The 25,353-nt window shown below is 45.3% G+C and overlaps 8 protein-coding genes across 8 annotated transcripts; 4 read left to right on the top strand and 4 right to left on the bottom strand.

Moving 5' to 3' along the window:
- Positions 1-3,360: 3,360 nt before the first annotated feature.
- On the top strand, positions 3,361-4,042 carry VE01_02774 (uncharacterized protein; the record flags this gene model as incomplete). The annotated part of the gene is made up of 2 exons (XM_018272278.1): positions 3,361-3,587; positions 3,637-4,042. The coding sequence occupies 2 exons, from the start codon at positions 3,361-3,363 to the stop codon at positions 4,040-4,042; spliced, it is 633 nt and encodes a 210-aa protein (XP_018133288.1).
- A 5,462-nt stretch (positions 4,043-9,504) lies between these two features.
- On the bottom strand, positions 9,505-9,965 carry VE01_02773 (uncharacterized protein; the record flags this gene model as incomplete). Its single annotated transcript, XM_018272277.1, has 2 exons — positions 9,505-9,790; positions 9,844-9,965. 2 exons carry the CDS (start codon positions 9,963-9,965, stop codon positions 9,505-9,507), a joined length of 408 nt encoding a protein of 135 aa, XP_018133285.1.
- A 698-nt stretch (positions 9,966-10,663) lies between these two features.
- VE01_02772 (uncharacterized protein) lies at positions 10,664-11,032 on the top strand (the record flags this gene model as incomplete). Its single annotated transcript, XM_018272276.1, has 2 exons — positions 10,664-10,774; positions 10,907-11,032. The coding sequence occupies 2 exons, from the start codon at positions 10,664-10,666 to the stop codon at positions 11,030-11,032; spliced, it is 237 nt and encodes a 78-aa protein (XP_018133286.1).
- Positions 11,033-12,295: 1,263 nt separating this feature from the next.
- On the top strand, positions 12,296-13,770 carry VE01_02771 (uncharacterized protein). Its single transcript, XM_059463475.1, has 4 exons — positions 12,296-12,334; positions 12,396-12,610; positions 12,666-13,093; positions 13,160-13,770. The coding sequence occupies exons 2-4, from the start codon at positions 12,575-12,577 to the stop codon at positions 13,671-13,673; spliced, it is 978 nt and encodes a 325-aa protein (XP_059319959.1). The 5' UTR covers positions 12,296-12,334; positions 12,396-12,574; the 3' UTR covers positions 13,674-13,770.
- Positions 13,653-17,169, bottom strand: VE01_02770 (uncharacterized protein). The gene is made up of 12 exons (XM_059463474.1): positions 16,638-17,169; positions 16,318-16,581; positions 16,031-16,268; positions 15,897-15,981; positions 15,771-15,838; positions 15,485-15,717; positions 15,029-15,438; positions 14,900-14,966; positions 14,284-14,841; positions 14,135-14,225; positions 14,060-14,079; positions 13,653-14,010 (listed from the first exon to the last, which is right to left on the bottom strand). Exons 1-12 carry the CDS (start codon positions 16,896-16,898, stop codon positions 13,894-13,896), a joined length of 2,412 nt encoding a protein of 803 aa, XP_059319960.1. The 5' UTR covers positions 16,899-17,169; the 3' UTR covers positions 13,653-13,893.
- Positions 17,170-17,903: 734 nt separating this feature from the next.
- VE01_02769 (uncharacterized protein) lies at positions 17,904-20,129 on the bottom strand. The gene is made up of 11 exons (XM_059463473.1): positions 19,848-20,129; positions 19,777-19,796; positions 19,586-19,723; positions 19,416-19,535; positions 19,050-19,368; positions 18,856-18,988; positions 18,598-18,805; positions 18,514-18,543; positions 18,235-18,463; positions 18,147-18,179; positions 17,904-18,091 (listed from the first exon to the last, which is right to left on the bottom strand). The coding sequence occupies exons 1-11, from the start codon at positions 19,967-19,969 to the stop codon at positions 17,950-17,952; spliced, it is 1,494 nt and encodes a 497-aa protein (XP_059319945.1). The 5' UTR covers positions 19,970-20,129; the 3' UTR covers positions 17,904-17,949.
- Positions 20,130-20,425: 296 nt separating this feature from the next.
- Positions 20,426-21,942, bottom strand: VE01_02768 (uncharacterized protein). Its single transcript, XM_018272272.2, has 3 exons — positions 21,455-21,942; positions 21,170-21,403; positions 20,426-21,121 (listed from the first exon to the last, which is right to left on the bottom strand). The coding sequence occupies exons 1-3, from the start codon at positions 21,763-21,765 to the stop codon at positions 20,596-20,598; spliced, it is 1,071 nt and encodes a 356-aa protein (XP_018133173.2). The 5' UTR covers positions 21,766-21,942; the 3' UTR covers positions 20,426-20,595.
- A 191-nt stretch (positions 21,943-22,133) lies between these two features.
- VE01_02767 (uncharacterized protein) lies at positions 22,134-24,948 on the top strand. Its single transcript, XM_059463472.1, has 7 exons — positions 22,134-22,992; positions 23,045-23,184; positions 23,244-23,521; positions 23,590-23,609; positions 23,663-24,494; positions 24,551-24,609; positions 24,661-24,948. Exons 1-6 carry the CDS (start codon positions 22,570-22,572, stop codon positions 24,565-24,567), a joined length of 1,710 nt encoding a protein of 569 aa, XP_059319944.1. The 5' UTR covers positions 22,134-22,569; the 3' UTR covers positions 24,568-24,609; positions 24,661-24,948.
- Positions 24,949-25,353: the final 405 nt, after the last annotated feature.

Genomic DNA, 25,353 nt, shown 5'->3' with positions numbered 1-25,353 from the left:
TAACAGTCTATTTGAAAGCTATATTCATAGTATGGAACAGAGGATTAAGATGTGCATTCTGGCAAACGGGTGGCATACAAAGTACTAGTTATTTTCCGTTATTATTAAAAATAAGTATAAGTAATTTATATGTATAACGTACATGTATAGCGAATGTGCAAAACAAGCGAATGTGCAAAAATATCGCGACCACCCTACCCCCTAACTAAACTCGATAATTCCACCACAACATAACATGCCTTTTAAAAATGACGAGAGAGAGTTGACCTTAGCTATCCAAGCTATTCAAAGAGACCCTACGCTACGCCTTTACGCTGTAGCTAAGACCTATTCTGTAGACCACTGCAAGCTTAGTCGCCGTCTACATGGTATGCAACCACGACGTGATATTATAGCCAATTCACGGAAATTGTCAAACCTAGAGGAATCAGTCCTTGTTCAACACATACTCAACCTAGCTGCTAAAGGATTTCCTCCGCGGATGTCTATTGTTGAAGATATAGCAAATCGACTACTTGCAACACGCGACGCGCCACGCGTTAGGTCGCGTTGGGCTTCAAACTTTGTGAAGCGCCACACAGAGCTCTAGACACGCTTCTAGCGCAAATACGACTACTAGAGGGCTAAGTGTGAAGACCCAGAAGTTATCCGTAGTTGGTTTGAGCTTGTACAGAATACAATTGCGAAGTATAGAATCAACGATGCAGATATCTACAACTTTGATGAGACTAGGTTTATAATAGGTGTTATCTCAACTGCTATGGTTGTAACAAGCTTAGACGGGCGGGTAAAAGCAAAGAAAGTACAGCCTAGTAATCGGGAATGGGTTACAGTAATCTAAGGCGTTAGTTCTCAAGGCTAGGCAGTACTGCCATTCATCGTTGTTGCTAGCAAAAACCACCTTGCATCATAGTATGAGAATAGTGGATTTCCAAGCGATTAGGTAATTGCTGTTACGGAAAATGGCTAGACTACAAACGAGAGAGGCATGGATTGGATTCAGCATTTTGAGAAGCATACAAAGGCCCGGAGTGTTAGTGGTTATCGCCTCTTAGTCCTTGATGGTCATGAGAGCCACCATTCAGATGAGTTTGAGGAGTACTGCAAGGAACACAACATTATAACTCTCTGCATGCCTGCTCATTCTTCCCATATACTCCAACCGCTTGATATTAGCTGTTTTGGCCCTTTAAAAAAGGCTTACGGTCGGCAAATTAAAGATATAATGCGAGCTCATATTTCTCACATTACTAAGGATGACTTCTTTCCTACCTTCCACGCTACATTTAACATTGCAATGACAGAAAGTAACATTTAAGGAGGCTTCCGAGGTGCTGGACTTCTTCCATTCGACCCAAATAGAGTGATCTCTACACTTGATCTTAAGTTAAAGACACCAACACCTCCAAGCTCCCGCCCTAGTACCGCTCAACCTTAGGTTTCCTAGACGCTAAACAACCTAATTGAAGCTATGTCACAGTCTACATTTATTAAAACTCGGATTTCACGCCATCAAAATAGCTCTCCAACCTTAATCTATGCAGCTATTGACCAGTTTACAAAGGGCGCATTGCAAATAATGCATCAATTAGCATTATTAAAGGCAGAGAACCAAAACCTACGACAGGTAAATGAAGTACTAAGCAAGCGCCGGAGGGCAAAAAAAACACGCCTACGGCAAGGAGGATCACTTAGTCAACAGGATGCGCAGGATCTACAGGATGAGAGGGACGTTATACAGCAAGTAGAGCAGGAAATAAGGGCAAGTGGTAGTCGCAAGCCGAGGGAAGAAACCCGTGCTCGTCGCTATGGAAAATGTGGTAGGACTAAGCATAATGCGCGCACTTGTCAGATTGAAATAGACACGTCTGAAGAAGAGGTCTCCGAGTAGTTTTAATTGATTTCTAGTGTTGTGGTAGACTTATCACAATTCATATGGGGTAGTTGCGATATTTTTGCACATTCGCTTGTTTTGCACATTCGCTATACATGTACGTTATATCTATTATATTGCTTAATTTTAAAGACTTCCATGAAGGATTGATGTTTTAATTATCATATGTAATTCGTAGGTTATTATGGCGTTATCCGCTTAAATCTTACGTGGCCGTTACTTATGGGCGTTTATTGTAATACCACCACCCATTATACGACAAATTCTTTAAAACAGGAAAGCCCAACACAATTAGCCTGTGTATAACTTATAGTAAATAGCCATCCAAGCCGAATTTAGTGGTAATTCGTATGTAACCGGCATAGTTATGCTTCTTTCCCGCAAAGCTGGGCTAAATACAGTACGTGGCGAGAAATTTATGACCAGGTCTGCGTTAACCCTGATGATTGTGCAACGATAGGTCAGGGACCAGATGCGTTCTGGTGGGGTGTTCATCGGGACCACCCGGTGGACGATCTGTCAGGGGATGGATCATGTCGCTCCCTTTCCTAAAAAGCAACCTCGGTTAACTATTCGCCACGAAAGGCATGAATCATAGCTACTTTGCAGTAAATATCTGTCAAGCTGGGCAGACAAATGGTAATTCCTCCGTCTTTCTCTCCCTTTTGCTTACTAATATTATTATTGCCCTACTAGATCGCCTAAATACGGACGAGAATAAGTTATGAAACGTGACGTGCTAAATAGATACCGCGATTGATGGAAACACTGATCAGATATCCATATACTCCGCAGCTGGCGGGTGTATGTCATCGCATTTAGCCACCTCTTGCGCACGACTGCCGTGGTACAATCCGCCATAACGACATCGTTATCGTCCAGCAGTTAATATATCTTGCAGGGTATGTGGTGGTTGCAATCGTGGGGAAGACGTGTGACATCCCCACTTCCCCACCTCCACACTTTTACCCAACAGCGGTGCATTTACCCAACTACAGTGGTTCTACCCAACTACAGCGACTTTACCAACCGCGGCGATTTTACCCAGCCGCAGTGCCTTTACCCACTGCGGTGCCAAGGGCCGTGGCTTCTCCAGAACTACTGAACTGCAGTGCCGACGGCGGGGTTACAATGGAACCCCAGAATTACCGACCTGTCATAGGCAACCCCTACACGATGACTTACAAGCATTGCCAAGATTTATAGGTCAGATTTGGTGCATATGTGGAACTGTTCGACTCTACGTGCTCAAAACAACATCCGCTCCTTTAGCCATCAGTGATCACACGACAAAATGCACCTGTTCGAGCAGGTTAGTCGTGCGGGTAAAAGGGATAAATGCGTCGGTCACTTTTTCAAAATATGCATATAAGGAGAACGGATCCGTAACAACATTAGCCTTTTCCAGGACCAGCACAGCTTCTCTTCCATCTACACACATCTCTTCGGCATTCTCTTCAATCAACATGAAGATCACCACAGCGTTGGCGGGCCTCTTGGCCACAGCATTCGCCGCCCCAGTCACCGAATCTGCTTTGGTGGAGCGTAGTTCGGTTAACTACGTCCAGAACTACAACGGCAACCTTGGTGCCTTCACGTACAACGAAGGTGCCGGAACCTATTCCATGTACTGGCAGGATGGAGTTAGTAACGATTTCGTCGTTGGTTTGGGCTGGAGCACTGGCTCTGCTCGGTAGGTTGCCATGTCTCTTAACGTGAGTCTCGTATTTAACGTTTGTCAGCTCTATCTCCTACTCGTCATCCTACAGCGCCTCCGGCTCTGGCTCCTACCTCGCCGTATACGGTTGGATCAATTCTCCTCAAGCCGAATACTACATAGTCGAGAGCTACGGCAGTTATAACCCTTGCAGCGGGGCAACGAACCTTGGTACCGTCTCCTCTGACGGAGGCACATACACCGTCTGCACCGACACTCGTACAAACCAGCCATCCATCACGGGTACGAGCACCTTCACGCAGTACTTCTCCGTTCGACAGAATCAGCGCACGTCTGGAACTGTCACTACCAGCAACCATTTCAACTTCTGGGCCCAGCACGGCTTCGGTAACAGCAACTTTAATTACCAGGTCGTGGCGGTGGAGGCCTGGAGTGGCAAGGGAAGCGCCAGTGTCACCATCTCATCGTAAGAGATGATTGACAGTGTCGTCAAAAGACTGAAAGGCCGACTTCTCTTTCACTTAGTGTGATCATCGGATTGAGGCTCGGACGGCTTCGAAGGTCGAGATTGTACATAGTGTGGAGGGATGGAGCTGCTGATGGCTGCGTTTTAAATTTCTTCTATTCCGGCCGGAGACTTGTTCATATTTGCATAAATCAAGCACAGACAAAATGAACTCTTGTTTCTTCCCTTTTACTTCTGCTTGCTAACGTGCGACACAAGCGAGTGGTTCACACAAGCGAGTGGTCCACCCCAATCATCTCTCTATTATAAACTACAAATAACTAATGTGGTTCACATGCGAGCGGAACACACGGGCGAGCGGAACACTGCATTTTACACCAAAAATCGTGAATTTCGTAACTTAGTATCTTGACAACCCTTTAATAATAAGTTATAAAAATATAATCTTAGCTTTTTATAATCATAAAAGCACTCTGTTTGATTTTTAAAGCAATTGGTCAAGTAGTTATTGACAGCACGGACATCACTGAACATACCCCGCACGACCCACCTTTCAAGCCGAGTAATAACAGACACCCCATACTACGGCCTATGTAGTGTTTATAAACCCGGCGTTAGTTCGTTCACGAAACCATGCACTGTTGCGCTACTATTAAATTGCTCCGTCATTGCACTCATCCCCTCCCCCAACAGCCATTGCTTTTAGCCTAAAATGAGGTGGTTAGGGGGGTTGGCATAGTATCGGGTGTGACGTTGATTTGAAGGGAAGACATGTAAAAATTTACATTCTTCAAGTCGTATAAATTGCTAGATAAGATGTATTCTGGTCAGCATCGTACTATGCCTTTGTCGAGATACGTCTGCCTTTTGTATCGTTTTGTCCTAAGAGCCACTCCTATTTACAATTCACCACGCATCTAGCAAGGTAGTTATGCGTAACCGCTTGCTGTCTGTGGTGCCAGGACTACTGTCCTTGGGTGCTCTGCTTAATAGAAGGGGCATAGGCACTGCAGACAATCCCATAATCCAGACCATCTACACGGCAGATCCAGCTAATTACTAATAGTATTCTACCCTCCTAATTAGAGGACTAGGCTTGTGTTAGTTGTGGTATGTTAAAATTTGTAAAGTTAATGCATTTTAGCGTTTTAGTGGGCTACTCGCTCGTGTAGGCCACTTGTACGTGAAATACGTTACATAAATGATAAAAACTATTACGACTTAGTTGCACCATCTACTAGTTAGAAGGACGACTTGCAAATGTTCTACATGATTCCTAAGTGTTTATATAAATTATAATAGTAATTTTAATATTATCTTACCTAAGAGTGGCGAGAGCATGTAAAGTTGAAAATAGAGATCCAATTCTTAATAACTAACACACGCTGCTAACTCTACCATCCTTCATCCTAGGACAAGAGTAGCTGTTATGTATAGGATTCCTCTATTCCATACTCTTTTGTAGGACTCTATACAAACGGAGACCAACGACCTGCAACAACCCACCACAAACATAGAAGCGAAAGCGAGAGAATCCTCCCAAACTGACGTGTGATACGTCAATTATGGGTGCGGGCAACTGCACACGCAGTAACCATGGGTGCCATCTAACAAATGACACTATAGAATTCAATTAGTATATGCCTGATTCACAGACGATAGCAGGAGTAATCATACGTATCCTGAGCAAGCACCGTAACCCGGAATACCCTGGCTCTGACAGCGTGAATAGCAAGCTAACGTTTCATGTTAGCAAAAAGGGAAGCATTTATAAGGATAAATATAGGACTCACAGCTGCTCGTGGAAGAGGTGCAAGTGAGGGTCTGACGCGCCTCCTGTACCATGACTATTAGATGTAGGAACTTAGTATCATAAGCATTAGCTTACAATATTTTCATTGTTGTTTGAGGATTCAACAGGAGCGGCTGCGGCTGAGAGAGCAAAAGCTGTGACAATATATATAAGCTTCATATTAATCGATTTCTTTTGTGTAAGTTATCTTAAGAATGGTGGATTGTATCTTGTTATTGATATCTCGCAATTATCGTCATCTTTATATATTGACGAACGCCATTAACACGGGGTCATATTAGTCCGTATTACCTCTATTTTCATAATGAAAACTAAGGTTTTGTAGAGCTAGAAACACTAGAGAGATCGCGACAATACGGCAAGGCGGTAGCATCTCGCCTAAACACTCAGTATACGGACGCTAGCAATTTGTTCATAGGAATGGAAGATACAGAGGCAAGGCAGAGGGGGCGGGGTATGGTAGTTACGGGAGAAGGTGGATTAGTGTATGTCGTAGATATTAACGGGAGAAGGGGGGAAACCAAGGCCTTTAGCGCACTAGGACAAAGCTTGAACCCCCTCATCTCTACTACACCACTAACAGGGGTATATTCCCCCGCATGACAGCGGCGACTACAACCCTGCTAACGGGGGTATGTTCCCCCGCATGACAGCAGCAAGCAACGATTGCATGCAGGAGCAGCAAGGTAATATCAGTCCGGTTTCTTACCCGGCTTAGTATTCCGTGGTACCAATCCGACCAATGAGAGTGCAATGCGAATATGGGCGGAAGCTCAATTTCCACTCCCTATAACAAATGGAGTTTTTAGCCCATGAATTCCAGATGTCTGTACTCTGCACAGCCCCCTTTTTGTTAAGCCGCTAGTCACAAGCCACGGCAAGGGCGGACCGACTTGCCCCGTGTATGCATTTCAGTTACTAGACAGACAGATTATTAGAATGTGTTAACGTATTTCACATACGAGTGGCCCACATAAGCGAGTGGCCCACTAAAACACTAAGACGCGTCAACTTAACAGCAGACAACATGCTACAACTAACATAAGCTAAATCCTCTAATTAGGAGGGTAGAATACTATTAGTAATTAGTATAATTAAACAAGGCTAGTTCTAAAGTGTTTAAGTATCTATAGCATTATATAATATCCCTTAAACAACACTATGTTAACAAATTTAAGGAATGACTTCTTAATGTAACTCTATTCCTAACTTATAGAAGTTAACTCTATATAAAGAGTTAGCTCTCGTTTAGTATATCCTTAACCTAGATTTATGTAGATTTCTACTCTAGCTATAAGGTATATAGAAATAGCTAACCTTCTACTCTCTAAATAAGGTAAGAGCCCTATTAGGATTAACTAGACTACTAACTTTATAAAGTGTTATATAGAAATTAAAGTAATGTTTAGTTAAAGTATAAGTATAAAAGAGTAAAATGTAAAGATCTAAAGATAATTAAATAGTAGTTCTCTCTTATATAAAACATAGTTATAAAATATAGCATCTTAAAGTAGAATATCTATAACTTTAATAAAGTAGGTTTTATAATAGGAGTTATTACTACTATAAAGGTAGTTATAAGCTTAAGAGTAAAGAGCTATCTAAAGACTATATAGCTAGAGAATAGGGAATAGGTGTTAATTATCTAAGGTGTTAATTTATATAGATAGGCACTCCTACTATTTATTATTTTTAAAGTATAGAATTACCTCTTTATTTAGTATAAGGACTTAAGACAATTAAGTAATTATATTAAGTAAGAATAGGTAGACTTTAAATTTAATTAGGTATAAGTAGATTTAACACTTTAATTAACATATAAGCACTTATATAATTAGAACCTATTATCTTCTTATTCTTAATAGACATAAGAGCTACCTCTTAGCTTAATTTTAGTACTATTATATAAAATAGAAGATAATTACCCTTTATATACTATTATACTTATTATACATTCTTTAGCTACTTAATATAAGCTGCTTTACTCTACTAAAGCTTTTATATAGATGTTAGATTAAAACCTTTATATAGAATAGGCTAAACTATATTATAAAGCTTAGGTTTCTCTTTATATTTAAGGAAGCATTTAAAGCTACATTTATAGAGTAGAACATTAAGAGTAGATTCTAAGCTATAAGAGTAGTTTTATATAAGCTATATAATATTCTTTCTTAGCTTAATCTATACTTAAGAACTCTAACTCCTCTAATAGTTAAGAGTAATAATTAGACTTTAAAGACCTTCTTAAACTATAAAGGAGCTTAATTTTTAAATAGAGCATATTAAGAACTATGTTGTATAACATTAGAATAGCTCTCCTACCTTAATTAATAATGCTATTAGCTACTTTGTTAAAGGGGTGTAAGTTATAATACATTCTACTATTCTACTTAAGGTAGAAGTTAAGGCTCTATAAGCAGCAAATGAGTAGAAAAATAGGAGGGAAAGGAAGTGTAAGAGGTGTATAATGCAAGGGGGTAGTCTCTCTATATAAGAGGGAGAGGATATTGTTTAAAGTGCTAAGGTTAAAGCTTAAGTCTGTATAGAGGTAGCAAGTAAGAGTAGTTGGTAGGTAGGCTCTAAGGGCCAACACAAGCGCTGCGGCTTATGTAGTATTATAGGCCATAACTCCTGTACGTGCGAGAGGCACGAGGATTTAATTACGATTGAATAAGGGTCATTATGTAGGGTGGTGGTGTAGTAGTAGGCAGTAATAGTCAAATTTTAGTGTTTTGGTAGGCCACTCGCTTGTGTAGGCCACTCGTATGTGAAATACGTTAGAGGATATTAGCTGTAGCTAGAGATTCATAGCGAAAACGGCTGTGTATCCCATAGGTGGTAAAATGCAGGCGAAAATAGGGACATCGAAAACTAGAGTATATAGCATAGTATGCAGTAATACAATCAATTGACTAACTAAACTATCTACGGAGCCTACGTGGTGTAAGTAGGCTAGAGTGAGGGCCTGAGCTAAAGCTCTCAAACAGCCTCAAACATGTGATAGTAGCTCCTAGACGTGGCGTAGCGGCCTGCTACGGGCCTAGTCTCACATCCGTAACAGGCCCGGCATCTTCAGCTCCGGGTGCTAAAGCAGGTTAAGCAGATCAAATGTAGGCTGGCGTAGTATAACTCGGCGGGAACAGAGAAGATCAAACGCAGGCTGCCGGTAGAGTAGACCTCGACGGGAACAGATATGGAAGCAGGCCGGCATAGACACATGAGCGAGAAGGTAGAGCTCGGCGGTCGGCTCATAGGTGAAGAAATCAGGGCGGACCAGGCAGACAGGAGAAGAAAAGTGGTTGCATGGCGAGGTGTGATCGCACCAGTCCGTGGGTAATGCGAGCAAGAATGCTGATAGGATCGATTGGGGATGGGGCAGGCAGTGCTCTTAGTTCTTAGCGTGATAGGGGGCCGGGTGCAGCTCACAGATAACAGGAAAACGCGAGGACACCAAGGCGAGGCTATCGAATCATGCGCGTGGACAAGACAAGCAGGGCAGGCATGATAAATGACGAGGGGATACACAGCGAGGTGCAATCGCCCAACCCGTGAGGGATGCGAGAACAGCAAGTTTGAAGATCGAGACGATCGAATTAGTGCATGGTCGAGCTGGGCGACGCGATCGGATCGTGCGCTGTGGGACGGGAGACTCCTTACTCCCGAGCGTCGTCTTCATCCGAAGCCAGCTGGCGGAGGTGCTTGAACAGGCGATGATATCTTCGCTGCGCTGCGAGGTTGGAGTCTAGGACGGCAACGTGCTCCTCGATCTTGTCCGCCATCTCCTCGCAGGAGTCTTTGATGCGCTGTTCGACGATGGCCCTTTCGCTGTAATGCCGGCAGTCGAGGCTTTTGCCTCGATCGTCCCCTAGGACTCTTTGCCACTCTGGTCGGTAGGCGCCTAGAGGATTTTGAGGCTGTTCACGCCCTGGACCGAGGCGCCTGCCTGGTTTGCGTTAAATCCCCATCCTCATAGAGCATAAGAAGAGGCGAACCTTGATATCAGGCATTCGGCCATGTCTACAGCGTGTGGGCTAATGATACGCACGACTGGAGACCCCTGGATGGAGTATCTGTCGATGAAGAGGTGCATGACGCTTACGTCGAAGAGGGTCATGATTTTGTTAGACTCCTGTGAGACAGAGTAGTTTGGATGAGGAAAGCGGAGCTACTCAGCAGGGTGCTGAGAGGGTCGCTAGTAAAAGCCAGACCCTCACGATTAAGATACCCGCGCTTCCCGTAGGCCTCAGGAGACTGCATCATGAGACTGGTTCCGCGTGTAATACGGTAAATAAGGTGTTGGACGCGGATTTGGGGACCTATATCAGCGCACCGGTATAAATAGGCAGGCCTGTAAATCCCAGGATGGACGCAAAGAGGCGGCTAGAGCCCGCGTGGAGAAAAAGCCCGGCTGCTAAGGCCATGGCGCGAATGGTGTAATCTCCTGACGTATCCGTCCAGCTTAGATATGTTAGAATCCGATTATTAAGATCGTCAAGCTTCGGGTTCGACCCCTAGCTTCCGCGCGCCGTGATAAGACACCGACAGGTGGGACGACTAGTAGGACGACGAGTAGGACGACTAGTAGAACGACGAGTAGGACTACCTAGAGCAAGCCACTGTGTACGAGGACCAGTGAAAGACGACGGGGCCAGGCCCCACGGGGCTCGAACATGCAAGAATCAGGAGGAATTGATTTCGGTTCCTCCGGGTCATCTAGGAACCCTGGTGAGGTCTTAGAAGGCGTGAGTCGCTGGTATTGTTTAAGACCGAGTGTTTCTCCAGGAAGGGTCCATTCTGTTAGCCTCCAACGCAATGGCGAACGATTTTGACGCAGACTTCTCCATTGATCTAGTTTTGCCTGGACTGTTTGTGAACCAGCTAGGCGAATGCAATGAGCTCTTTAGGCTTAACGTGGGCGGCCATGTAAGTGCTGCCTCAACAACTCCGAAAGGTTCTGTAGGCTATAGAAGTAGGAGCGTACATAGAGCATCCGTTAGTAATAGTATGGATGGAGCATCTATCAGCGAAACAATTCATGCTAATGAGACATTTGAGGACGATGACGGCAACGATGGTCTCTATGGCAATCAAACGTTGATGTCTGTTGATGAAGACGACGATGAAGAGGAGATCTTTAAGGAGGAAGATCCGCCAGCAGGTGCAGAAGACCCTCTGTCGTAGAGGGTGGACCATTCTACTAGAGACCATAAGCTTAAGGGTAAGTCCAACCCACCACTCTGTCGCGGTTGAGCGAGACTGAAATTGAGCAGCAAAGAATTTTATTGCGAAGACGGAATCAACAGGCTTCAATGGGCCGCAAGCGCTAGAGATAGTTCACTAGTTGTACACTATAGGTTACAGCAGTCGTCGCGGTGGGTTGAAGGCGGCTGATGTCGACGACGAATACCATCCGCTCTTCTTCCTCGACTATATCTACATTGTTGGGCGGCCCCTTAGGCCTATGACGTGGAGGAACGAGCGCTTCTTTAACAATGTCACCGTTACGTTTAAGGACTAGCAGGAGCTATACACGGCCAAGGTCCAATACAAGCTGCCCTTCAACCTCTAGAACCAGACCTTTAGGCTAGCCGTGGCGTCGTCGAGAGAGAAGTGGTTTATAGTGATGCACCTAATCATGCTGCCGGCCGTGGAGCTACTGTCCTCGCGACAGGAGCAGTTGAAGAAACAGGCGAGATTGAGCCAGCTTAGCGCGCTTATGCTGCATCATGCTTGGGTTCTGGCGTTGTACATCAAGGACGTCTTCTAGACTAGAGAAGTCATAGGGGAGAGAGTCGAGCCCTCGTGGATGTTAAATAGCCCCCTCTTGTAGACGCTAACGGGCGATATATGGACTATATTCTAAGAGCGGTTTATAGAAGACTGGCCACTGCTCGTGGAACAGCACTTATACGATCCGTTCTAGGCGGAGAACTAGCCTGCATTTCACGCCTACGACTACGGAGCTAATATTGAGATTAAGGTTAGCGAGCGGTTGGCGTTGCTAGAGAAAGAGACTCGTCTCCGAACGGATGATGACGCGGCCGCCGACAGTAGGGACGGCTCGGACTCTAGATCATCATGTGAAGGGGACGACGAGGGCCTCGGTAGGAGAGCTGACGAAGGGGTCGCTAGGAGAGCTGACACTACGACCCATGGTAGACACCGGGGGTTAGAGAGAGGGGATTAGCGACTGGATTCCAATGACTCGCCTAATGCGGCCGATAGCTTGTACTCGGATGGACGGCGGGATCTGATGACAGAGCTCGATTCGAAGTACGACCTTGAGAATGTTAGCAGCATCTCGTATGCGCTAGCGGTCGACCTACATTGCCTCGACTCTAGGTCGCCTGACCCCAAGAGGCAATCCGCATATTGCATGCTTGCTGACCGCAACCGCGTCCGGGACAAATATGCGAAGAGCAGCGGGGTGTTAGGGCTGACGTTCTACCTAATGGCGCTCTATCTGGTGTACAGCAATTTCACGTAAGCCAGCCCTCCTCAAGACCTTTATGCTGCTTCGTATTCTAACAGAATACGCGAAAAGAGTCCAAGCTTCAAATGAGTGTGTCGTAGGACGCGTCGGATTCCGACAGAATACGCGGAAATCGTCCGTGCACCAACCCCTAATCAGGGGTTACCCTAATAACCCTCCTGGACCGCAGTTTTATAGCAGACAGACCGACACAATCGATCGACCTGTACACTGAGGAGCTCACAAGGCACATGATAATGGACTTTAAGAAGCTCTTCAGTCGCAAGGTTTTACTCAGTGCCCATCTAACTAATGAGCGCAATTGTTCTAACTGAGTCACAGAATCGTAAGATTTCTCGTCCGAAGCGGCCAGAATATCAGGACAAAGACCTTCAGCCACGTCTTCCCAAAATTCGTGAGCGAGCTTTGACTCTATATGACCCTAGTCAACTTGCATCGGGGCTCTTGTCGAGGCTGCCGATCGAACTTCGCCTTCGCATCTACGACGATGTCCTCGGCCATCGCAAAGTCCACGTGGCCTTCGAATTTGGACCGCGCGAGTACCGTACAGACAAGAAGAAGGAGCATTTAGAGTGGCGATGGTGGCACTGCATTTGCACGTGGGACCAAACCAAGGGGTATGATCACTCCTGGAGGATCTGGCGGGATGGATGTAGATGGGCAAATCTTGGTGGGGATCCAGGACCCCCAAACGGAATGATGGGCAAACTGAAGCTCGATTTTGCGATTTTGCTGACATGTCGACAAATGTAAATAACTGATATTTGAGCTGCTCTGGTTCCACATTCTCGGGGAGGCTGCTAACTCAACGCAAGGTATTCAGAAGCAATCGACATCCTCTACAGCACCACGACCTTCGACTTCGACACTCGACAGCTTCTTTGTGACTTTTCGTCACTAGTGCTCCCACAACGCTTCGCACTTATTAGTGCCATCGAGATGAAATGGTACTTTCTCAATCTAGGCTGCTCGGTCATCCCGGCCAAAGACAGGCAGCTTTATCACGACATGTGGGCTATGCTTGCACGTATGCCCAATCTCCGGCACCTCGAGATTGCGGTCATAGCCCATGAATGCCCCAATCCAGCACCAGCTGATTTGAAGGAAGTGTGGCTAGGACCTTTAAAGCAGCTGGGTAAAATGGATGTTTTTGAGGTACTGGTCCCCCAGACGTATGCGACGCATTTGAGCGGTAATGAGGGATCAGATTACCTCCCTTCGTCGAATTTGAGGAATTTGAGCGTTGATGAGGGATCAAATTTCACGCTAATAGCGTTTCCGGATATTACAACAGCAAGGGCGTGTTTTGGGTCTTCGGCCAATGTATGATTGTCACCTAGATGTGCACTAGCTTTGCATTATGAAAGGACAAATAGTTTGTTTTGTATACACCTAGAATTACAAGTTTATTGCAGACATAGAGGGTCTATATTAATGACGATTGGAAGTCCTCATGTAAACCATCTCGCTACAGTCTTATAATTCCTCGATTGTATACCACATACCATTGGGATGCTATCAATCTCAAAGGTCATGAAGGTATATATATCTACGACGACGGGACTGGTACGGGCGTGCCAGTCGTAATGGTCGTCGCTGGCCCATTAAGACCAATACAAACATAAACATGGGCTTGAAGTCCGGTACAGTCTGTTTTTACGGCAGGCTTCAAATTGTTAGTACAGAGAGGAGCATGTTGTAGATGGTTTACTTACATTGTAAGAGTAGAAGCTATCTATAGAACGCATGCCAGTTAGTATGCACTGAGATGGAAACATATTTGAACTTACTAAGAGGTATGCCCGCCTCAGCTGCTAGATTGTAGCATCCGTCGCCACTTTCGACGTAGTAGAATCTCTCGCAACCACTCACCATGCTCGGCTGCATAATAGTCAGCCATCCTCGTCTCATAATCTTTTTGGAGTTGTTAAGTCCTTACCTGGACAGGAGACGGTGTGACAATCCCTAGCGCTCCTGTATTTGTTAGAGAAGCACCAGTAGTTGTACTTGGTGCTGTAGTACAGCCTATCGCTCCACAGGTGAAACAAGTCGCATCATAAAAATCAAACAGTGTACTTCCAACGTTGTTATTAAAAGCGTTGGGTCCATAGTGCAAGTTGCAGTTTCTCCCTTGAATGAAATAGATGTTTGTACAGCACGAAGTTGCTAGACACTGTGAGCTACAAGCAGCAAGACTTGTAACATAGCTGCTGCCGGTAACATATCCAATAAGAGTTCCAGCACCTGAGGCGGCAATTGAGGAACCCTTAACTCCACAAAGGGCGTTTGAAGGTGTTGGTGAGACTATCCCTGAAACGGTTTGACAAGGAGATGAAGTTGGAGTTGTTGTTGAGCTACTGAAAGCTGAAGTCTGAGTGTTTGGAATACTGCCAGTAGTTGTACCTGAAGCTGTAGTACTAGTTGTGGAGTTGTCTGGCTTTCCAACACAGATATAGTAGTCTTGTGTCAGGCCCGAGCAGTCACTGCCAAGTGCTGGCTATGAGCGCGTTAGTAGTATTCCTGCCAAAATTATTTGAATCTCGAAGTCCACTTACATTGTAGCTTTCCAGCTGAGCGACTGTGATATTATTTTTTGTCGCAATGGAGTCGCAGGTGTCTAGTCTGTACACAAGTTCAGTGAATGTTATAGTGCACAAAGTTAAAAACGAAATCGTGACACATACGTGCCAACGAACCAGTAATCCGCGCAGGCGGCTGGAATTCCAGGCTGTTCTGGCTGGGGGCCAACTCCATTTGACGGCAGTGGCGTAGAGCTATAACTGGTGGTCCTTGTTGTTGGCGTTGACGGAATCGCAACACAGTAATAATCACCAACTGTAAAACCTGAGCAGTCTGAGAGAACAGCTGGATTCCACGTCAGGAAATCTGCTGCACTAAATGTGCCAAATATTTCAACAACTAGCTGGCAATTGTCTCCGCTATCTGCTCGGTACCATGAGACACATGTGGATACAATGCCAGTCTGCGTCGCGGTCGGTGCCACTGTTGCCACAGATGGCAACGGAAGTGTACCGTTCATGACACAGTAATAATCCCCTGGAATTAGCCCGGAACAATCAGATCCAAGTGCGGGCTAACTTGTTAGTTGGGCACAGGTGTCATAAAGTGTTGTGACTCACATTGTATTCATTGAGTTCATCTAATGTCACATAGCCCTCTTTCTCTACAATCGTCTCACATGTATCATTTGCGCTGGCCTGATAGAAAGCAAGGCAGCTAGGTGGGATGCCGGTCTGCGTCGGTGATGCAACAAACGATGTATTAAGTGTTGGAGCAGTAGTTGGAGTGTATGATGGGTACCAGTATGAGGTTGCAGTAGAGTTATCTATAGCACTTGTCTGATATTGAATTCCTGAAAAGATTCAGCTATGTTTCCTGCCTAGATTTAAATTAGCAGAATCTCACCAACGCAAACATAGTAGTTAACATAAAGACCGGTGCAATTAACACCAATGGCTGGATTCCATGATATGCTTGATACTCATGTCAGCTCTTTGTTTAAATATGTTAAAAAGCTCGGGGGATTTGTACAAGTCATCCATCGACATGAAGGTTGAATAGCTACCCTGTATACTATCACACGTATCACTTGCAGATACCAGATCCCAGTTATTGCCTGTGACAGTCGGTTAGCTTTGCCTACCCGAAGAAACTCAGATTCTCACAGTATGCTACTTGCCCAGCCTGGGTATGAGTCGGCGGCCAGGACGTGGCTGTTGCAATTGTAGCCGGCACGTATGAGCTCGTTATTTGCGAAAGTATAGAGTAAGTTGAAGAGATGGTAGGAGAAGTATGGCTTGTAGTCGTCTTTGAGGTACTTGTAGGGCAAGCTGCTATTGTTGTCCCTACGCAGTAGCTATCCCCAGTCCAGAAGTTGGTCGCACAGTCGGACGATACAGCTGGCTTTGCAAGTCAGCACAGGGTTGAGGGTGGATTTACAGTGCCAGCTTACATTCCATTTGAGAAACTGAGCAAGTGTGATCCCAAATGTGCTCTCAATTGTCGCGCAGGTATCGCCAGCTACCACATCATACCATTTATTGCAATTGCAGATGGATCCGGACTGTGTAGGTAGATCTGCTGTCGAGTGAACAGTCGTGTGAGGAGCAACGCTCTTAGTACTGCTCTTAGTACTGCTAACGCCACCAGCAGCCGTGCCAACGCAGTATGAATCTCCAACCCAAAAATTGGTGACGCAGTCATCGGAAACGGCAGGCTGTAGGGCTGTCAGTTCAGTTACTAGAAACATAAGATCCCCCATTCAGAACCTACATTCCATGCCAGAAACTGTCCTTTCGTTATTTGAAACGCAGCTTCTACAGTTTCGCAATTATCGCCCGTAACTATATCGTAGAACTTGTTGCAGTTTGCGGCAATTCCTGTCTGCGTTGGCAAGCCTGCAGTTGTGCGGTATGATGTATGAGCTGTCGTTGCTCTTCGGACGACCTGTGCAGCTTTCAGGTCGATGATGCCTCCTTGCACATTCCAAGCCGCTAGAATAGTCGAAAGCAACAGCAGACGCAGTACAGCCATTGCAACGTTCTATGACGAATCAGGATTGAAAATGATATTTACGACGAGCAGTTCCAGCAACGACCTGACAGAATTAGAGGATGAGTGGAATCTCCCCACAAGACCTCGACGAGATCTGGGCGAACGACCAGCAGCAGAGCTAGGAGCCCGGAATCAAGACAAGGGGAAGAGCCTACGCAATACTCAAGTACGAGCAGCAGTGGTGCACAAGCAATCCCCTGGAAGCGAATGCCTTCAACCCCCAATATCTTAGGACTACACCACGTTCCCATTATAATCCCCAACTGAACTTTGCAGACTAACCGAGAACTGTCGTGGAGGTTACAAACGTGCAATACATCCTCGCCCCACTGCCTGTTTTTAACCCCTGCATATACGCCTCCGGCTAAGCATCTTACCCGCAGCAAGGCCCAGACTACGAATATGAGCTTGATACCCTGTCAGATCCACTATACATGTACGGTTGTGGGGCTGTTGTTTTTGTCCCTTGCATATCCAGCCCGGTTAGACTTCTAGCCTGCTCCATACCCTAGACGATGAGCTTGATACCCTCTTAGATCCACTACGTATGCAGATAGGGCTGTGGAGACACTGTTGGAATTGCCGTTGAAATTATTGCAGTAACCCAGATGGGATTCTTGCCCGTTCACCCTTCTGCGTCTTATTGGCTTGATTACGATGTATGAGTGCGGGGGTGAGAAGGTGAGAGATATTTGTTCCGGCCAACTCACCAACAACGCTAGTTATTCGACTGACCGGTGTAAAATTCTACATTTGTTGTATTGGCTGGCCCGACGGTAAACTGGCGTTGTTGGTAAATGGGCCGGAACAGATTTAAAGAAGGCCCGATACTGAGAAGTACATGCTCTTCGTTGTCCAATCTTGTCTGAGATCAGAGGCTGTTGGATAAAGTGCAGGCAATAATAGGTCGCTTGGGACACGAGCGAATCTCAATGCCTATGGTGGCAGCATTCATTACGCTTTATGGCATACTGTCATTTTACAGGTGAAAATAGGAAAATAGGTTGTTTATAATAAATAATGCAAAGCTTTAGTCACTTCCCAAATCCGTATTGTTAAAGTTGGGGTCCAAAAGACTCGGATCAAGAGTTGGAGTTTTTGGACGACTGAGGTCCGAACCAAGTGCATTTATCGTGGTTCCATCATCCAAATCTACAGCCCATACCATAGTCCTAATAAGCATCATTAGCAGGAGGCACAAGTCATGTCGGGGAATCCAATTCTCACCCTCCAAGGCAGCGGCTATTGGCGTATTGGACTCTGCAACACATAGTTAGCTTTGCCAGATCAAAAGGTCATATTTGAAGAGACTTGCTTCAACTTCATGGTTTCGACATCATCATAAGAGACCCATTGGTTGTTGTCCCACGTGATGATCTTGACAGCTGCAACGGGATCAAACGTGACGGATGCGCCACCAGCGACTACTTCTCTGATCTCAGTAGCTGAAAGAATTCCAGACGTGTTTGTGCATGGCCCGGGTTTGCCACCACCAGAAAATTGACAACCTGATGCAAGACAGGACGAGCTGCTCATTGTAAAGCCTGTTAATTTAGTGAGTGTGGTAATCGGCGGATGAGAATTATAAACTTACTGCGACCATAAAATCCAAGACCAAGATTTACTGAGACAGTTATCAGCATTCACATAAATGTTCGGAATGTGCCGAAAGGATTACCTCTCGCGGGATCGATGTTATTCCTCCAAAGGAGCTCCAGGCTCTGCTCAATCTCCGTTAGATTCGTGTGTGCTTGCGCAATAGCTCCAATTGACGGATCCGTGGAGTCCCAAGTTCCGTGAATGTCGTAAGTCATGATATTGAAAAAGTCAATTACAGGATCGATCTTTACGATGTCGAAGCCGCGCATATACCAGTACGAAGATGGCTAGATAAGTTTAAAACGGGGTTACCATAAGACTACCCCCTTTCACTCACAATCGTAATTGATATTCCGGGACGAGTTGGCATCCCACTCTGGTCTAATGCATTTCGGAGGTTCTGAAGGAATACAGGATAGTTTTCATGGTCAGCTGCAATCCCCCCTCTGTCTGGTGCAACCGGATACTCCCTAAAAACCCGGTTAGTACTTGTGTCCAAGTTTAAATTAGAACAGGTTCCTCAAGACTTACCAATCAAGATCAACGCCATCAAACCCATTTTTCTCCATGAAGCTGATTAAAGAATTGAAAAAATTAGACTGTGCCGTAGACGATGCCGCAATATCTGAGAATGTAGTTGCTGTTGGCCCGGGATCATTCATTGCCCATCCTCCAACCGAGATCCAGACCTGAAGCCCAGGCTGCAGAATTTTAAGGGCTGTGACTCTTTGATAAAGTGCGGCAACATCAGACCCCATAGGAGCGATATTGAACGTGACTGGATCGATTAATGCAAATGCAAAATTGATATGTGTGTAATACCCCAAGGGTATCTTTTCTGGAGTCATGGCTAAATATCATCAGTGCTGCACACGCTCTATGGGCTGATATACGTACTATCACAGCGTCGCTCCAGATTCCAGCCTTCGTAGTATCCAATCGTTCGAGCATCGGAGCTGGCACCGCCGCAGGAAGGAGAAGTCACGGTAGATGATCCGCAGAAATCAGAAGTGGTACCTATAACAAATCACCATCAAGTCCTCGAATTTAAACCTTGTTATACTCACCACAGAAGCCGTACTGGCTGCAGCAGACGTTAAGAGGACAAGCTTCTGCTGCAGACCATTTGGAACCCCATCCAGGGTCACATTCAGAAACTGCATCACACGTCGATGTACAGTTGCCTGCTCCGCAAAATGTAGGTCCTTGATTTCGATTAGTACAGATGATTACGGCTCAAGAAGCGTTAGAATCGCACCAAGACCACAGCTTCCCGTTCTAGAAAGAATTTAGCAATTGACTTGAACTCTATATTAAGGCAGAGCAAACCCATCAGATCCTAGCCTGCAACATCCACTGGCACAATCTTTCGTCTTTGTACATGTATAATCTGCAGAAATAATAGAAGCGAGCCCGACCAGCCCGACCAGGAGAAGTGAGAATAGCTTCATGGCGGCAATTTTTCTCTACTGGAAGTAAATATTTACAGAATAAAGCGAGAAGCAGAGAGAAGGTTGTCAGAAAAGGATGAAGTGCTTGACTACCATCGACAGACAAGTGAACTCCTCGCCCTTGCCCCAGTCAACAGAAGAAAAAGTTACAAGCTTTACAGTACATCACTTTCTAAATATCCAGTAGACCCCAACGTAAATACGAGATAGATGAACCCTCGCCCCACTTTATGTAGGACGCTGTTTTGACCCCCTGTTAGATCCACTTTACATGTAAGGTTGCGGTGTTGTTGTTTTTGGCCCCCGTATATCCAACATCCAACCCGGCTGAGCTTCTCACCTGCAACAAATACTACTCTACGGAGGTAAATAGGCTTTAACTCCGTAGACAATAAGTTGGGTGATACCCTGTTAGATCCACCATATATGTTAGATTACGGAAGACCTAAATATCCTACGGCCTTCATTTGCTAGGGCACAACTTTTCTATAGATTCTGGCAGGCCAATGAGGAAGTAGGCAGGTGGTAAGTACGTAATAATCGGCAGTACTCGTAAGCTTACTGTAGATGCAGAAAACGTTTTGCACGGTCTTGGAATTCGTGCCTTACTACATAAGGTACCCTGTCTAACTGAGCTTTTTCTTACACTTGACCTTCAAGTTCATGTAGGAGGCGTACTTTGGGTTACAACCATGATTGATTAAACATGGGTTCTTGTATTTCGCCTTTTTCGTATACATTGCATTGAACCTGTCTACGTCCAGCTGACTCGGCGACGTGTTATGAGGGTTAACCGCTCCATCATGACCTCTGGTGTATACATTGGCGCGAACACCGTTCACCACCTTACCACCAATCGTAGATCCATAAAGCATAATGGATTTCCAGTCAAAGTCTGCAAGTTCAAGCTCAGCTGTAAATGACATTTTCATAGGCAAATATTCGAGTGCAGAAAACCCTCTACTTTTAGCCGTTGCTTCGCTGTGGCAAACATCGTTCGAGTCTCCATTTGGTGTCCCGGCTTTGTCAACATAATCGGCTAGATTTGTGCAAACGAAATTGATTTGATTCGTGGGTCCCGTGGCTTGGGCGTATTGGACCTTGTTCCAGAAGTAAGGGCGTTGCTGCTCGTGATAAAACCCCCATGCGTGTCTATTTCTCTGTCAGTCAAGTTTGTTCATAACGAACGTAATAGCTCACCCTATCTCGTGCGCCATGTTGGCGACGGCATCCCCCATGGCGAGATCTGGATTGGGATCAAAGAGCATAAATGCACCGTTTCCTTCGCTATAAAACTGAGTTCCAATCGTGGTCAGCAACCTCCCATCAGTGTTCGCCTGGATGAGAAGATAGCCGATGCCCTTTGTAACATTCCCATTAACTGGGGCAGGACAATTATTATACTCCCCCATGTGGATGTTATAGTCGACGCCTCTGTGAACATTAGCCTCTAGAATTTAGACAGACTGCCTATCAACCACTAACGATGTCTGCCAGCGCTTCCAACCATCTTCGACCAAGTCTTTCAATAGAGTCTTCGTATTATCGTTTTCGAAGCAGTATGGAAGAGTGCTGCCGGGCCATGTAGAGGGAGCTTGGGTTGCTTCTTCGCTTGGTTCGACAGTGTAGTATCTCTTCAATAACTCAGCTTTATCAAGTCTACTTCCATTGGCGGCTTTGAAAAATGGAAGGTCTTGATAGTCAGGACAGGCCAGCGTTATAGTTGAGAAGAGTAGTCCAGTGTACAGGCAACCGTGGATGGCTTTGACCAGCAACATATTACCACAATGTTTCATAGGCGTTCTATCAGAGAGAATTAAGAGAGAGAAACACGACAGACATATGATTTTCAATGTCTTAAATTTGGCACTGCCGAGCGATGATGAGGTTGCGTCGAAGAAATATGTAGCTTGACAAAGCACGAGTGGTGAGGATATGAGACACCATCAGTCACTTTACAATATGCAGTTACATGAAACCGCCATGGCCAACAGCCCTTGTCATACAACGGTTGGGGTTTGTCAATCCGCGAACTACATTCGATTTAGCCCGCACCCTTGCCCTTGCTCACGATTTTCGCAACACCCCCCCTGAACCTTGCCCCGGCAAGGTGCACCAGTTTACTTGCTCGATTACAATTTTCTCAATTTTTGACGGACCGATTATCCATGTGGACCTCGGATGGGTTCTGGCAGAAGTGCACTCACCCTTGACTCTTGGTCCCTAAAAATACAGGACTCGAATTTACTGTAGATCAACTATAACGCAGCTTGGCGGGAGTAGGAGGGTGCAGGAAAGACTATGGCATGTACGGAAGTAAAGCCCCGATCCAGGCTTTACCTCCGTACGGGTAGCAAGGCGTCATTTCCGATGACCCCCCAATCCATCGAAGTTGCATGTGTCGATCTAAGACAGTGATCCTTCCAACATTTCTCATTTACCCAACAATTCTTTCGCAGCTACATCCCGGAAGAAGTCGTCTAGATGGAGACAACCATCCGATCTAGGGTTCCAATTAGACACCGACTCGCATCTCGTGAGGAGCCAAAGAGAATCTGAAGTTCTTTTCACTACCCATTCCCTTGTTCTTGTTTGCGCTGATGAAAATTGTTACCAGCGACATCTTGCTGCTCATCATGATGCTGCCCTTACTAGAGATGGCGTTGAGCGTTGCCATGGTTTCTGCTGTATCGGCTGCCGCCAGCTCCTTTGACATGGCCAGAGCAGTAACAGACCCTACTGATTACTCATGGATCAAGAAGTTCGCCGCAGTGGGAGACAGCTTCACAGCAGGCATTGGATCTGGAAATCTGTACAGCCTTAGCGACAACTCCGACGACTGCTCACGGTATTCTTATACTTATCCTGTGATCATGAATCATTTCTTCGGACCAACTGTTAAGAATTTCACGTATGTTGCATGCTCGGGAGCTATCTCATCTGGTATATTTGAACAGATCAATGCTTTAGATGATGATCAAGATGTTGTCATTATGACTGCTGGTGGAAATGATCTTTGTCTCGTGAGATAAACCTCTAAGCTCAAAGATGTCAAAATTCTGACGAGAAATCCAGTCAAATATCATCAACGAATGTATTGCAGGTGTCGCACCGTTAGATAGTCGATGTGACGCTGCTGTGGCTACTGCCCACGCCGCACTGGGACCTGATGGCTACTTCAAGCAGAACATTAAGGACCTTCTTATCGCCCTTGAGTGTGTATATATACGTTTTTCTATATGCACGTATTTCAATTGACTTTGATAAATTATAGTTCCAAGATGGCCAACAATGGGATTGTAGTCCAAGTCTTGTATGCTCAATACTTCAACGACCAGACCGACGCTTGCACAAAAGAAAATTGGCAGGTATTAAAAACAGCAGGGCTACCACTGAATACATCGAGACGTACACAGTTCAACTCGCTTGTAGTGCAAACCAATGCCGTAATACAAGCGGCTGTAGATGAGGTTGCGGCTAACGCGACAACGACGATGAAGATCGTGACTGCTGATTGGGACCCATGGGCACAGGTCACTGGTGGGCAGTTCTGTAAGTTGTCTCTCATTAAAGGACATCTAGTCCTCCTATTTAGACCGCTAAAGTAACTCTGAACACAGGCGAGGCAGGAGCGAGTCCGGTGAGTAGAGATTTTTCAGAAGTATCAAATACAAGATTCTTACATTCCTGTAGGATCCAGACGACGCGGGCAACGCAAACGTCATGTTCTTCAAGCTATTCACCGGAGTCACGGCCCCGTTGGAGAGCCGTGGTGGTTTTGGATACATGCACTACGATAATGAGACATACGGCGCAGAGCCGTATGGACTAGAAATGAGCAAGCGTGGTCCTGTCGACCCGGGTTGTCCAGCATCTTCCATCCCTCTACCTGACAGTATCGGGAAGATCTTCCACCCAAACGGCCTCGGCCACGAAGTCATCGCTGCATACGCCCTTGATGCCATTGGAGATGCTCGTGCTGCCATACTCGGAGAAAGTCCCGTATGTCTTGTAGTCGATAATATGTTCTGTTTCTCAGACCACGGCAGCCGTGCCTACGCAAGTGCTGGAGCACTAAACAACAACATCGATGATTTCTGCAGTTATGTAGCCAAAAACAAGCCTGCAAACGTGGCTGGTTGGCATGTCGCTAAAACTTATTACTCTGGCACCTTAGACGAATTCATAATGGCCATATCGCTGTCTGACAAGGTCTCTACATTTAGCGAAGACTCTTGCCAAACAGCTATTAGCTCGATTATTAATGGCTGTGACGTACCCAGATCGGGGAACAATCCAATGAATTGGAAGGGTGGTGGCAACAGAACCGAGGGCGAGTATTTTTATGCGGTCTCAGTTCATAGGACGAATCGCCCATGGCCACCGCCAACGGCGCCATCACAGAGTTGCAAGGGATGGTACAAAATTGCATTTCAAAATTATGACATCTATGGCGCCGGGTGGGCAACGTATGATTGGGGTCAGCAGTCGTTAATGAAACAAGTAAATCCGTGTTGTGGCTCTGGTAAGAAATTTTTCCGAGTAATTTACTCGACACTTATTGGTGCTGACTTCCTACAGGTAGTCTAACCGCCTAGAACTTTGACTACTTCGACCAACCGGATGAGAATGGATATGAGGTAAGCACAGACCTAATTGTGAATATAAATATAGACTGACAAATTGGAAAGTGGCATGCTTATTTCCACACAGCGATTGGGACTCGTCGTCGATGCTTTGACAACAATAAGGTTCAGTGTGCTGCCGGAGGCCCTTGTGACTCCTCGTGTAATGGCAACGGATAGTTAACAGGAATCCACTTCTTATAAATCAATTAGGTCGGGTTTACAGGCTTAGGGCAGTAGGGTTAGAGTTAAGTGTATACTTAAATTTATTACTACACGCCCTATAGGGATTGACTTTAGGCCCTATAGGGCTTAGAATGTCTAACATTAAAAAATTTACAATTTTACATATCCTATGTTAGGCCCTATAGGGCGTTAGATTTTTTACTTTTTACTTTTTTTTTATAAGGCCCTATAGGTGTTATAGCTAGGGTTTTTAGCAGTACTATTGCTAACACCCTAAGTATAGTAGCTATAAACATATTAGTAAGTTAACTACCCTTAAGGTAGGGTTAACATTAGGTAATAGAGTTTTCTTAGGTACCTACTTCTATAGGTACTAGAAAATTCCTAGGCACTTAAGAATTGCTAGGTACTAGATAGAGTAGGTACCTAACTCTTTCTAGGTACCTAACTATTACTAGGTACTAGATATAGTAGGTACTAGACTATTTGTAGGCACCTCCTTATAAGAACTCTATATAATAGAATAGTAGGAATAGTAAGAATAGTAAAGAAGTTTGCTATTCTAACTATTCC

The sequence above is a fragment of the Pseudogymnoascus verrucosus genome (assembly GCF_001662655.1).
Source record: "Pseudogymnoascus verrucosus strain UAMH 10579 unplaced genomic scaffold scaffold_7, whole genome shotgun sequence".
In the NCBI taxonomy this organism is placed as follows: domain Eukaryota; kingdom Fungi; phylum Ascomycota; class Leotiomycetes; order Thelebolales; family Thelebolaceae; genus Pseudogymnoascus; species Pseudogymnoascus verrucosus.
Note: the sequence above shows the minus strand (reverse complement) of the source record. Positions and strands in the feature narration are given on the sequence as shown.

Coding starts and splice junctions, on each gene's coding strand:
- VE01_02771 (XM_059463475.1), top strand. CDS start 12,575: ATGATAATGGACTTTAAGAAGCTCTTCAGTCGCAAG. Junction 12,611..12,665: donor AGAAGCTCTTCAGTCGCAAG/GTTTTACTCAGT, acceptor ACTGAGTCACAG/AATCGTAAGATTTCTCGTCC. Junction 13,094..13,159: donor TTGCTGACATGTCGACAAAT/GTAAATAACTGA, acceptor ACTCAACGCAAG/GTATTCAGAAGCAATCGACA.
- VE01_02770 (XM_059463474.1), bottom strand. CDS start 16,898: ATGGCTGTACTGCGTCTGCTGTTGCTTTCGACTATTCTAGCGGCTTGG. Junction 16,269..16,317: donor CTCAGTTTCTCAAATGGAAT/GTAAGCTGGCAC, acceptor TGACTTGCAAAG/CCAGCTGTATCGTCCGACTG. Junction 15,718..15,770: donor TAACTACTATGTTTGCGTTG/GTGAGATTCTGC, acceptor GAATCTTTTCAG/GAATTCAATATCAGACAAGT.
- VE01_02769 (XM_059463473.1), bottom strand. CDS start 19,969: ATGAAGCTATTCTCACTTCTCCTGGTCGGGCTGGTCGGGCTCGCTTCT. Junction 19,797..19,847: donor TGCAGGCTAGGATCTGATGG/GTTTGCTCTGCC, acceptor AATTCTTTCTAG/AACGGGAAGCTGTGGTCTTG. Junction 18,806..18,855: donor CCGGAATATCAATTACGATT/GTGAGTGAAAGG, acceptor AAACTTATCTAG/CCATCTTCGTACTGGTATAT.
- VE01_02768 (XM_018272272.2), bottom strand. CDS start 21,765: ATGAAACATTGTGGTAATATGTTGCTGGTCAAAGCCATCCACGGTTGC. Junction 21,404..21,454: donor TGGAAGCGCTGGCAGACATC/GTTAGTGGTTGA, acceptor TAATGTTCACAG/AGGCGTCGACTATAACATCC. Junction 21,122..21,169: donor AACATGGCGCACGAGATAGG/GTGAGCTATTAC, acceptor ACAGAGAAATAG/ACACGCATGGGGGTTTTATC.
- VE01_02767 (XM_059463472.1), top strand. CDS start 22,570: ATGAAAATTGTTACCAGCGACATCTTGCTGCTCATCATGATGCTGCCC. Junction 22,993..23,044: donor GTGGAAATGATCTTTGTCTC/GTGAGATAAACC, acceptor CGAGAAATCCAG/TCAAATATCATCAACGAATG. Junction 23,610..23,662: donor GCGAGGCAGGAGCGAGTCCG/GTGAGTAGAGAT, acceptor ACATTCCTGTAG/GATCCAGACGACGCGGGCAA.